The following is a 12425-nucleotide window of genomic DNA, read 5'->3' as shown; positions in this document are numbered from 1 at the left end:
GTGACACTCCAGCCCTGCAACTAAACACAGATTGGGTTTTGGGCTGGATATTAGCTTTGAATTTTAGGTCCAAAAGGAGAAAGGAAAGGTTTGTGAGTGTCTGGATGCTGTAACATGACATGACCTTTTCTCCTCTACTCAATCAATGGGCTTTGCTCGTGCATTTAGAGTAAGAGTAAAGGATGGGTCAGGCCCAGCTCCGCAGTAAATCTGAGACACAAGCTCAGCAGAAAAAGACTGCCAGGAGGTGGTAATGGAGCTGTACACTCCCAAAAACGGAGCTAGATCAGCAAAACACCCAGAAAGGAACAAGGAAAAAGACAGCTCGATCAGGGATAGTCACTAACACTAAAGCTCCCAGCACCCTCTGCACTGTCATCCAGAAATTCAGTGTATAACACAAGAGAAAACATTTACAAAAAGTTTCCATTTCCATTCTTAGAGCAAATACAGCAGTGAGAGTGTGAGGGCAGAACAACTGAAATTTTTAAAAAATCAGGATCCCCCTCCCAGAGCCTCAGATAAGGAATGAGATACAAGAGGCAGGAGAAAGCTAACAAGTGTTAACGACATAAACCTGCTGCTGGTCACACTGTGGAATAAATCACAAGTGACTCCATTAAAGTCAAGCAGCTACATGAGCATAAAATCTGTATATTTAGAATCAGCATATCTTAAGAGATGAGTAATAAAGTCAAGATGTTAGAAGCTGCTGAAATATTTCACAAAGCCTGACTTTTTTTTCCAACTGACAAAAAATACTCCATACTTGGCTATGGTTGTAATAGGAAAGGGTAAGAAAAAAGGTTAGAATTCATATTTTCACCTCAGTGTGTGTGAAAAAAACACTGAAGAAATTAACAGGGGTAGAGAATTGGATGTAAAATAACCCCTTCTCTCTGCCCTTTGAGTTTGTGCAGGTGCCAGGAGCTATGGATTACTGAGAAACAGATTGATTCCTGCAAAATTCAAGAGCAGGATTCTTCAAGAACTTCTAATTTCCTTGAAAAACAGAACACAGTAAGACCTCCAGAAATTCTGACTTCCTCAGAAATCTATCAATTGATCAGTCATCTGTAGCTACTGGCACCTACCCAAATCCAACCCAAAGTCAAACAGCAGAGCTCAGCTTAAATTTAAATGTGAGAAATAGAAAGGATAAATCTTTCCATTATTTGCTGCACATTACTGTAACCTTAACATTTGAATTGCAGCAAAGTAACCGATATAGACAAAGATAAATCATTAGATAAAACATTAGATAAGGACAGAAATCAACAACCTCTTCCAAAGATGGGAGTGCCAGTCACCTACGCTGTACCAGCACTCAAGAGTTATACCCAGATAGGAAGGCTCCTCATAAGGATAACAATCCCAGGTTTACTCACTGACTTCTTTCCAAAATATACCTTCTAGCATATTCACAAGGCCAAACTTTTCAGACTTATTTTATCCTCTATTGATTTGTAAGAACGAAGGCATTTAAGCTGATGCAATCTCAGCCTCTAATACCAAATATATGCGGTACATGACTGAGACTGAAACCTCCCTCTCCCACAGCCAGGGCCCAGCAACAGCACAAAGTGATATATAATTCCATTTCCTCAAAACAACAATAACCAAATAAAATCCAGAAGAGAATTATTAAAAAAATAAAATGAATTTAAACAATCGCAAATCGTTGAAGAACGCAAAATCTTCAACATATGCTAGAAAGGAACTAAAGGAAAGAAAGGAACGAAATCAAGAAAAGGTCCATAAAGAAAACACATTAAAAATTCCATTTGAAACTCAAGAACGGGCCTCATTCCGTGCGGTGCTGCCTGGGCTCCATCACACAAACCCAGTGTGGATGGCACAGGGCAGGGATCATCCCTTACCTCAGCGCCGCGTGTTTTCCATCGCTCCTCACACACCTGACGGGCCGGGTCTGGTGGCCGATCTCCACCTCCCCGGCATGGTGCTGCGGATGAGCGCCGGGCAGCGCGGATGTGCTTGGCTCTGCAGAGTCCGACCCCAAATCCAGCATAGTCCTTCCCGCCAGCTCCACGTCCTTAGGATGGGGCGGCCGGCATTGGCCCCAGGGGCCCAGGCGGAGGCTGTAGGTGTGCTGCTCCTCGCCGAGGGGACAGGCAGGAGCCCCGCAGGGCCTGGATTCCGTCAGGTTGGGGCACGGGGCTCCCCCGTAGAGCGGAGGAGCGATGACAGCCCGCGTGCGGTGCTGCAGGCCTCGAGCACAGCCCCGGCCACACGGGGACCAGGCCGAGAACTGGGACACGACGCAGTCCCGAGGGCAGGGCACCAGGCAGGCCTGCTCGGCGGGCGGCTGCGGGCCAAAATGCTCACAGATCTCACTGGCCACCACGGTCCTGTTGAGTTTCTGCAGGCAGCGGACGCTGCGACGCTGCAGCCCGTGCTGTGCGGTCACACAAAGCTCGGCTCCCGCCTCAGCGCCCGCAGCCAAGACGAGGCCGCACCTGTCCCATCCCGAAACCTCCCACTCGAACAGTTCCAGGTGCCAGTCGCAGACTTTAAAGCACCTCCGCTGGCTCTCGGGTTTGTCCTGCTGGTCGCAGTTGGCATGGAAGGTGGTCCAGCCCTCGGCGTGGGTGCACCAGACGGCCCGGCTGCGAAGGCCGCCCGAGCCGCAGTCCCCGATGCAGCGGCCCCAGTGACCTGCAAGAGACGGGCTGGTCAGAAATGCTGAAATGATCCCCCCGTGGATCTGTCCCGAAAATCACAAAGCCATAATGTCAGATGGGTTTGGGTTGGAAGGCTCCATAAAGCTCCTCTCATTCCAACCCCCTGCCATATGCAGGGATACCTTCCACTATCCCAGGTTTGCTCCAGCCCCATCCAATCTGGCCTTGGACACTTCCAGGGGCAGCCATAGCTTCTCTGGGAATCCTATGCCAGGGCCTCTCCACTCTCTGATTAAAAAATTTCTTCTTCACATCTCACCTAAATCTTGCCTTTTTTAATTTAAATATGTTCCCCCTTCTCCTATGTGCCCATGTTAAAATATATAAATCATATATAAAATACAAGCCATACCCTGCCATGTATTAAAAAGCAAATAACTACCAGCTAGTCCCTAAAATTGGTTAAATGCTTCCTAAAGGCTGTGAATCGCTTCTCCCAGTGTACTCATATCACCGAATCACTTGGAGAAATCTGGGGAAAAAAGAAAATGCCTCACAGTGCTTCAAATTAAAGGCAAGCCTTTAATTTCTGCAGCAGTAAAATTCATCCCAAATGAATATTTCATTTCATTTGTACAAATTAATATAAAAATGATCATAAAAGAACAATCATCTAATAGGAAAAGAAAGTCAAGTTAGATAAGAGGAAAACAGTCTTAATAGAGCAATTAGTCAACAGAATAAACTGCACTGGGAAGCAGCAGAATCATCATCCAAAGGGATAAAACAGTGAGGATAAATACATGAAAATAATCACCCTCAAGGTACACTGAGTAAATCGTTTCCACTTGCAGCACGTGGCACTATGAGAGGTGGCAAAACCATCATTCAGGAGGAGAAATTAAACCAAAATAAAACCCAGCATTGTCACTTTCAGTCCTGGAGCACATGAACATACATATGTAATTGTATGAATCTTACTTGGAGATTTATAAGTGAAAGCAATCAGACAAGGCTAAATAGAACGATTTGTCTGTGAAAATATTATTCAATAAAAATCCACCAAATCAAAAAAATAATGAGGGCTTGTCTTGGTTTGAAAGACAGGTATTTGCTAAGGAAAGGCAACAACCTTTTTTTCTGAGATGGAAAGTGCAACCCCCTCCCTTGTAATTATTATAGTTTTAAATCAGAGGCTTTTAGGCAGAAGACATGGGGATAGGAATAACAGTTCTTTACTAATATATCTAACAAGGCAAACCACAGAAACAACAACAGCTATAAAAATTGACAACAAAACAAAACAGTATAGCTCAGTTCCAGTCCCTTTGGCCACAGGCTCCCTCTCCCTGCGCTCAGTTCCCGGTGCTGTGGGCAGGGCAGGGCCCGCGCAGCTGAAGGCGCTGGGTGATGGCGGCGGCGGCCCAGGGGTGAGAGGGATGGGGGAGCGACTCCCTCCTCACAGTGTCGGTCGTGGTGCTCGGCACAGTGTCCAGAGGTAGGAGGATGAAGTGGGAAGGCAGCAGAGCGATGTCTGCCAGCAGGGAATGTGCTCCCAGCGTTGGGATGGCGGGGAAGATGCTAGCTCGGAGCACAGGCCGTCTTCCTTCAACTCCATGAGCCAAGCAAGAGAACGAGAGAGAGCCCAGGCCCCTGTCCCACCTTTCCTTTTCCGGTGTCCCCCTATTCCCCACCCCCCAGTGAGAGAAAACTATTGCTACTAAGGTGTTGCCACAAATACTTAGCGTAACAATGGAGAAAATTCCACAGAAAGAAAGGGAACAATTCAACCTCCAACATTATCCACCCCTGAATTTTTCCCATACTAATATGAGATATCAAATTAAAACCGTTACATTATATATATACATGCAGTTATAGATATAGGCACAGTACTATAGGTATTTCACCCTAAAACAAGGTCTCCTTGTGGTATGCATTGGGTCTTTCCATCCTTTTGCATCACCCACCAGGTGCAACCTGGGAAAAATTCCACAGAAAGAAAAGGGAACAATTCAACCCCCAACAGGGCTATAAAGTACAAAACTGCTGGCAAACTGAAGAGCAAGGGTAGAGAAAAGCACTCAAGCCAAATCGTAACTATTAAAGGGATTTTGATGATCATCTCAAGGGGGTGTTATCTCGTTCCTAAGTTTAAAAACTTTCCAATACCTCATAAAAGAGCCATTTTGTTCAGTAAAAACATTGCATATGTAATTCTTGCCTGAAAATACACTGCAACTGCCCTATCTTTTCTATTTTTTCAAAGCAGAAAATGAACTTGCAACACATAAGTCGATTTATATTAAGCAATGCTACTGCAGTCAATTTTTAAAAAAATTGATTTTAAAACTACCGGAATCAGTTACACGTTCATACTACAAAACCAAAACACATAAAACCCAAAACCAGTCCCATAACAGCTGCAATTATAATCCCAGGTATTTTGTTCAGGCAATGGTGGTTTTGTTGGCAATCCCATTCTTCTTTCTCTGTGAATAGAGGAGTTGATCCTCCAGAGACAGGGGCTTGACATTGTGTAATGAAAAATGAAAATAAATAAATAAAACTTCCTGATTTTTTAATTTTTATTTTTATTTTTAGGAAAGGAGGGAAATTAGATAGGAACTGGATAAAACTAAACTTTACCCATAGATCCCATGTTCCTCCTGCCCCATCCTCCAGGCCAGGGCTGCCCTCAGTCAGGCACCTTCTGCAGGGGTGGACAAGAGGGGATTGCAGAGTCCTCGAGGTTTAGACAGCTCCAGCTTTTGTTGAATCCCTCAGGCTATGTGCAAAAATCTTTGTCCTTTTCATTGCCTCTGTTTCACACCAAAACACATCAGCCCAAGGTAAGGACTCAGCCAGGACATGTATCTTGAATGGGCAAAGGCAGCACCAAACTTAGTGTGCTCCACAAGCTGTCCTACACTAATGACAGGCTTTCAACAGAATCCAGTGTGCTTAAAAATTAAGTAATTAAAAAAAAACATTAATTTTTATATATGCTTTTGAAGTTCTATTACAGGGAAGAGGTCCATTGACAACTTAAACATTCGTCCTCAGTACCTCACCTTGATCTAACAGAATATTCTTTTCTAATGCTACTAAGATTTGAAACCAGACATCAGATTATGTAAAAACTGTCATCCAAAGATAACAGTCAAATTCAGACCTCAAGTCCTGGGTGGCTTTTTATTGACAGAGAAAATTAACAATGATTAAGCATCACAAAATAATTGTATTATAAACTTATTTATTTCTGTGCAGCACTTCAACAAAGGCAGTTTAGTTTTTTGACATGTGGAAGTTTCAGTACAAGAAAAGTTCCATTTTCATCACTTTTATTTAAAGCAAAAATTCCAAAAAAATTTATTTCCCCTTAGCATTGAACAGAACAGTATTTTACACACCAGTAGGACCTTGAAACATATTAGACCAATCAAGGATTTACTATTTCTCAAGATAGTGAATTGCATTAAAAATAGCATTAAACCCTCCTCCCCCATAGAGGAATGTCAAGCAGTTGTAGCAGAGGAAATCACTCATCAAACTCACCACTGCTCTTTCCCTAGTGCAGAGAACTTGTTTCTTTAGTACTTTTTATACACTCCTGGGTGGGGCTCATGAACAGCAAAATGAGCACTCCTCACATTAACAGGATAGAGAGACACTCAGCTGAAGCCAGAAGCAAGAGCTGACCATTATTTAAAGTCAGATGTGAATTTAGAATGAAAAATTACCAAAAGAAAGAAAAAAAAAACAAGTTAGAACTTGTAAGTAATTACACTGTCATTAGACACGTTACAGTTTGCAATTATTCCCTGGCAAACATTCTAAAAACAGAGTCTGCTTTTAGCATACCAGAAAAAGAAGCATGAAAAATAAGGTCAAAAATCAGATGTAAAACCCATTACTATAGATTTTTTTCACTTCCTGACAATCTCCTCTGGACGTGGCAGTAAACTTATCCACAGTGTTTGACTGCTTAGTTAAATATCCTGTTCAGTAGCTTAAATTAGGAGAAAGCTGTAAATACTTCCTAGTCAATAGTCCACTTTGTAATTAGAATTTAATTATTTTTAGAAGGCATATATTATATTTACACTTTTCTCAAAATATATCTGAGTCACTTAAAAGAAACATCTCAGCACAATGTGAATTATATTAACTGTGTTATAAACCCACCAGAATTTAGGCATCAGAAGCCTGAACTTCAGAAACATGCTTTATAACTCCCCATCTAGAATGGAAGGCCACTGGTAATTAAACAAGAAGACTAAAAGGAAATTAATTTCACAGTGATCTGTCCGTAGAAAGTACAAAAATATGAAGATAAAGGGTTGACAGTCTTTCTCCTATGTATTGTAGCCTAATCAGATACTGGATGGGTGTTTGATCTCCTCACAGCAGGATATGGATGGGAGAAACAGACTGTGGGTGTACATGGAACCAGGGAGCTCCAAGTTGGGTGTAAGGAAAAGCCTTGCTGCTGTGAGAATAACCCTGGGAACAGGCTGCCCCAAAGGACACAGAACCTCATCCTTGTGGTGCCTGGAAAGGCTGGCCTGGAACAGAGACTAGACAGAGCAAAAGCGATAAAATAGGTATTTATTGAAAGGATACACTTTGGGCAGTGCATGAGCCTGGCCAGGGCTACACCCAAATCAAATCCAAGATGGATCCCAGTCATGACTTTTTACACTTTTATAAGTTTTGGTTCATTTACATATTGGGGCCAATTATCCAACCACAGCCCCAGGCTATGAAGTCTCAACCTCTTGACTTGCCCCCTTTCTCTCACCCGTTTTTCTGCTTTTTGGGTACCAGCTGTCCTTGATTCTTCAGATAGAAAGGGTTGTTTTATCCAACCACCCTGTCAAGAGAACTTACTAACACCTAATATGAAGTTTCAGAGTTACATACTAAGAAGAAGAGAATCTGAAAAACATAAATGCTAAAACTCAAGGCATAATTGGAGGTTTCCAAGATCTGACTGAATAGACACTGAGAAACCTGGTGTGCACTCAACCCTAAACCTGCTCTGTGACGAGGTTCAACCAGATGAACTCCTGTGGTTCTTTTCAGCCTGGGTTTCTCTACATAGGAGCATCTAACTGAAAGCAAGGCTTTCTCCAGCAGGATGCCAAAAAAAAAAAAGTTTTTCACTAATAAATACCACCGAGATCTGAAAAGTACCAATAAACATACAGCAGCATGAATAAATCCATTAGTCAATCAAGCCAAAGAGAAGTTCAACCAAATCACTGTTTCCAAAAATGAGAAGTGAAACAAAACTTGCTGGGCTCACACAAAAAATCGTAACAGATAGATGAGCTCTCTTTGTTTATGAACAACTGTGAGCAAAGACATCCCACTGTTTCTTCCAGGGCATCTGTAACACTACAAGCAATGACATGAAAGGGATTAATAAGTCAAGACAATCTATTAAAGCAAAATTACACAGTGTTCTGTTTCTCATCTTTTATCAGCTAGAAAGAGCTGTACTATCACCGAATACAGCTTCCCCAATCCCTTTCAAAACATGCAATAACACCACAGCAACTGGAGTTTATTTGATGCACTGTGCACTGACTTGCTTTTTCTGCCTGCAAGACCTACCTACAACTGCACCATAATTGTGTCTGAAAGGATGCAGTGACATCTGCTCTCTGACACACAGGTCACACACACACAAGGCAAGCAGGTTATATAAACAATAATTACACTTTACAGACAAAATAAAACACCACTGAACACCAAACTTAGAAGAGAAATCCCAACAAGGGCTGCTTAGTAAGTATGTTATTGCTTCATAAGAATTGCTAGAATAATTATGCCCTGTTTATTGCAACATTTTAGCTTAATTGAAACCATTTCACCATCAGAGAATTCATTCAGTAATAAGCATCTCTCACAATGACTCTGTCCCTGTTGCTATTCTCTGATTTGCAAACTTAGCAGAAGATGAGCAATCAGTAAAACAGAATATTGTGTTAGTAATTTGTATCAGATAATAGATATGCTCCAGTGAAGGAACACTGAAAAAATTAATGGACAATCATTGGAATAGTCCTATTTTCTACCCATTTTTATGTTCTCTTTCAGTTTAAGTGTCAAATTTAGGAGCAATTATTCAAGACCTTAACAACTTGCTTTTGAACAGAATCTCCTGATTCTCATCCATCATAACAAGGATGTACAACTTCATTTACCGTGGAGTAACTCCACCAGATGTGACGTAACTCCCCAAAATACCTGCAGCATCTACTTTAATTGAATATTTTTGCTTGAAACATCCCAGAACCCCACTGAATGTCATCCTTCCACCAGAGCATGGCTATGGGAAGTGCAAAGCTCCAACTCAGCCCATGAATTCTGAGAACAGGTAACAATTGACTCAAACAACACAAGACTTATATTCCTAATGGCACTACAGCTAATTAATCTCCACTATTAGTAAGAGATAAAAAATAAATTCCACTGAATATGTTTCATCAGAGTAACCAGTTGCTTTATGAGAAGATTTTATGAGATTTATGTAATTTTAATGCAATTTTATGAGAATTATGAATATTTTATGAGATTTGGACGTATATTTATTTCTCATACACCAAAGCTGTTGAAGATCATACAAACTACAACATGGTTCCTTACCAATATCTTTTTCCTTGGCATGACACAAAGGCGTTGTGGTTCTTGGTGCATTATGCCAAGAAAAGTAATTCTAGAGATTTAGATAAGCATCTTACAGCCACATCTTTTCTTGCAGACTAAACAAGCTAAAATCTTTGGAGTCAAGGACACCCGATCTGGGATGTTTCAGAATTTTATAATACAAAGTAATGTTAGTATAGCTGCAGTTGGCTGAACTGCCCATTCCTTTGCTTTCTAAAAGAGCCCTCCCGTCTCCTTGTCCTGCATCTACTGCCACATCTCAGCCAAAATACAGATTATTTTCCTTGCCTATCCTTAACTGTCTCAATTATTTTCCTATTTATTATTAACAACAATTCATTAAATCCCTTTGTACTCTAATCTGTATGAAAGATTCTATACAGAATACTACTGTTCTATCTGCAGTGTGTCACATAGGGCATAAAAATTCCTCTGATTCCTGGGATTAATATTAAATATCTGCAGCACTTTTTAAAATTTTCATGACCTACACAAATGAGCAATTCAGCAGCTTAGTTATTCATCTTATTTCAGATCTGAATAAATGTGAAATTTAGTGACTTACAGCCATGCAGCAGTTTGTTCCAATTTTACATTTCAGGATTTTCCCTTATTATCCATATGCTGTAACACTCAAGACACACTCCAGCAAGAAAGACATTCTGCAGCAGAATGTAATGAATACTGCTGTTTATGAAAATACAGAGATTTACTAACCCCTTGGCACTGGAAGGTAGAACTTCCCAATATAGAGAACTAATGTAAATGGTATTAGCTGAGCTACTCAATCACGTGCCCACACCCCAGAGACAGCCCAGGGAAAAATATTCTTTCCTTTCAACTCTCAATTAAAAATAGAAAAATAAAAAATACCCCCACACAATTCCAAAACGTTTCTGTCATATTCATCCAACACATTCTGAGGGTCTGTGAGGACAGATTTCTGGCCTTGACAGCAGTGGATATTAGGAGATGAGACCATAATGCAGATAAGCTTATGTATTGGAAAACACAAAGAATAAATAGATCTTATCAACAGATTACAACTCTAAATTGTTTACTGCATATGAGATTAAAACCACCTCAGTACTGGATTATAAATAGCTATAATCAAACTCTGGCCTTTTTGGAATTACAAACATCTATGGAAACCAATTCTTCTTAAAACATAATAGCCTTTGTAAGGTGTTTGTAAATGCAACTTCAAGAGCAAAAGAAATGTTTCTTCAGACACTCCCCATCCTGACTCTGGGGTTTGTAATCCCCAGCAGGAACTGTTATCTCTGTTATCTCTCAGTGGGGAAAAAAAAAAAAAAAAAGAAGAAAAACAAACAAACAAACAAACAAAACAAAATAAAACAACAAAAAAAAAAAAAAAAAAAACCACACAACAACAACAAAGACAGGTTACACAGCACCTCCTTTAACACAAACCATGGGTTCACCAGTGAGGAAATCGTTGGCATTGCTGGACACCCTTCTCAGCAGCACCTTCTTCTGACCCCCCAGTTATACTTAAATCTTTTATCCAGTCCACAGAAAATCTCAGTTCCCTTCAAGCACAATGAAACAAGAAGTTGAGAAGGTCCACTCTGATATGTGCAGGAAGAGAAGGATATTTGTGAAAGAGGTTATTTCTTACTTGGTTCCAGGAACTGGGTGAGTCAGAAGTCTCTCCAGTTGGACACAGCTCCTTACACCACTGCTTTCATATCAGCAAGCTTCACACAGAGTTTTTTCTGCTTTTCCCACACACTGCCTTCCCCTTGCTGCCCTTCACACAGGCAGGCACTCGGAGGTATTTTTCAAGTATGCAAAGCCTGGGTTTCACCCCATGCCCATGTTCTGCTAACAGCCCAGCTGGGATGCACTCAGCTCTGAGAGTCCATCTCATTGTCACAAAGAACCTCAGCAAACACCACCAAGATCATAAAATCACAGAATGGTTTGGGTTGGAAGTGGCCATGAACATCATCTCATGCCAATTTCCTGCCATGGCAAGGACACTTTCCACTATCCCAGGCTGCTCCAAGCACCATCCAACCTGGCCTTGAACACTTCCAGGGATGGGGCACTCACAGCTTCTCTGGAAAACCTGTGTCAGGGCCTCACCATCCTCACAGGGAAGAACCCATGAAGACAGTGAAGATTGGCACTCATCTCCACTGACTCCTGAGGGAACCACAGTAAGAAACTTTCTGTCAAAGTTTCACTGCTCTGAGACAAGGCCTTGGTGGGGCAGCTAGGGGGATGCACTGGCACCAGTTCAACATCTGCTTATTCGAGCTCCAAGACACACAGAGAATTCTTATTTTAGTTCTGTAATAATTCGTTACCCAGCAAACACCAAAGACAGAGCCCAACCCCTCTTCCAAATTGTGGCAACTGCAGTTTCTAATTTTCTTACTCTTTCATGAAGCTTAAATTGTGTTTGTTCATTGAAATAACAGCAAAATTTTAAAATTGTTTCAGAGAAAAAAGTTTTTAAATAATACAGCAATCTGCACACCTGCAAAACCTTTGTGAAGTATCCAAATTTACTTCACAAGTACATTATCACAGAAATACATGCATCCCTCTCCAGACATCTCTTTAAGGCAGAACTATAATTTTTCTGCTCAGCCTCATCCTATTTCCAACTCACACATTTTATAACCCACCACAGCCCAGAAGCCCACACACATTTTCAACTACAACAGCGATCAATATGTGATGGTAAAGGAATGGAAATCCAGAGCTGCCCATGGAGGTGCTACCAAGTCTGGATGGGGTGAAACAGGAGCTGCTTTACGTGTCCTGCAGAGCTGATGTTCCACCAGATGTGTCCTCCTGGGGAAGTTCTCCAGGTGGGACCTCTGGTGAGCCCCACCTGAAGCTGCCCCTGTCCCCTTGCTCTGGAGCAGAATTGGGCTGCCCACAGTGCTTGGAACAGAAAAGGTAAAACACAGACATCATGTATTTCTACAGAAATACCTTCTCAACCATATGGGCCACTCGTTATTCCTAATAAACATTACAGAAGAGCTATACAATGGGCAGGAGCCCCATGGAGCCCAACTGCTGCTAATTAGTATTTCTGCAAAAATGGTGAACACATACAATAAT

The 12425-nt window shown here is 41.5% G+C and overlaps 1 protein-coding gene across 1 annotated transcript in view; it reads right to left on the bottom strand.

The window, feature by feature from the left end:
- THSD7B (thrombospondin type 1 domain containing 7B) overlaps positions 1-12425 on the bottom strand; it is a 299407-nt gene that overhangs the window by 189368 nt on the left and 97614 nt on the right. The window contains exon 4 of the mRNA XM_088168384.1: positions 1881-2676. Coding sequence (XP_088024510.1) covers positions 1881-2676 — 796 coding nt within the window. The remainder of the gene's footprint in view (positions 1-1880; positions 2677-12425) is intronic.

Source organism: Sturnus vulgaris, chromosome 7, assembly GCF_052056855.1.
Source record: "Sturnus vulgaris isolate bStuVul1 chromosome 7, bStuVul1.hap1, whole genome shotgun sequence".
Taxonomy (NCBI): domain Eukaryota; kingdom Metazoa; phylum Chordata; class Aves; order Passeriformes; family Sturnidae; genus Sturnus; species Sturnus vulgaris.
The sequence above is the reverse complement of the archived record's forward strand: the minus strand, read 5'-3'. Positions and strand labels throughout refer to the sequence as shown.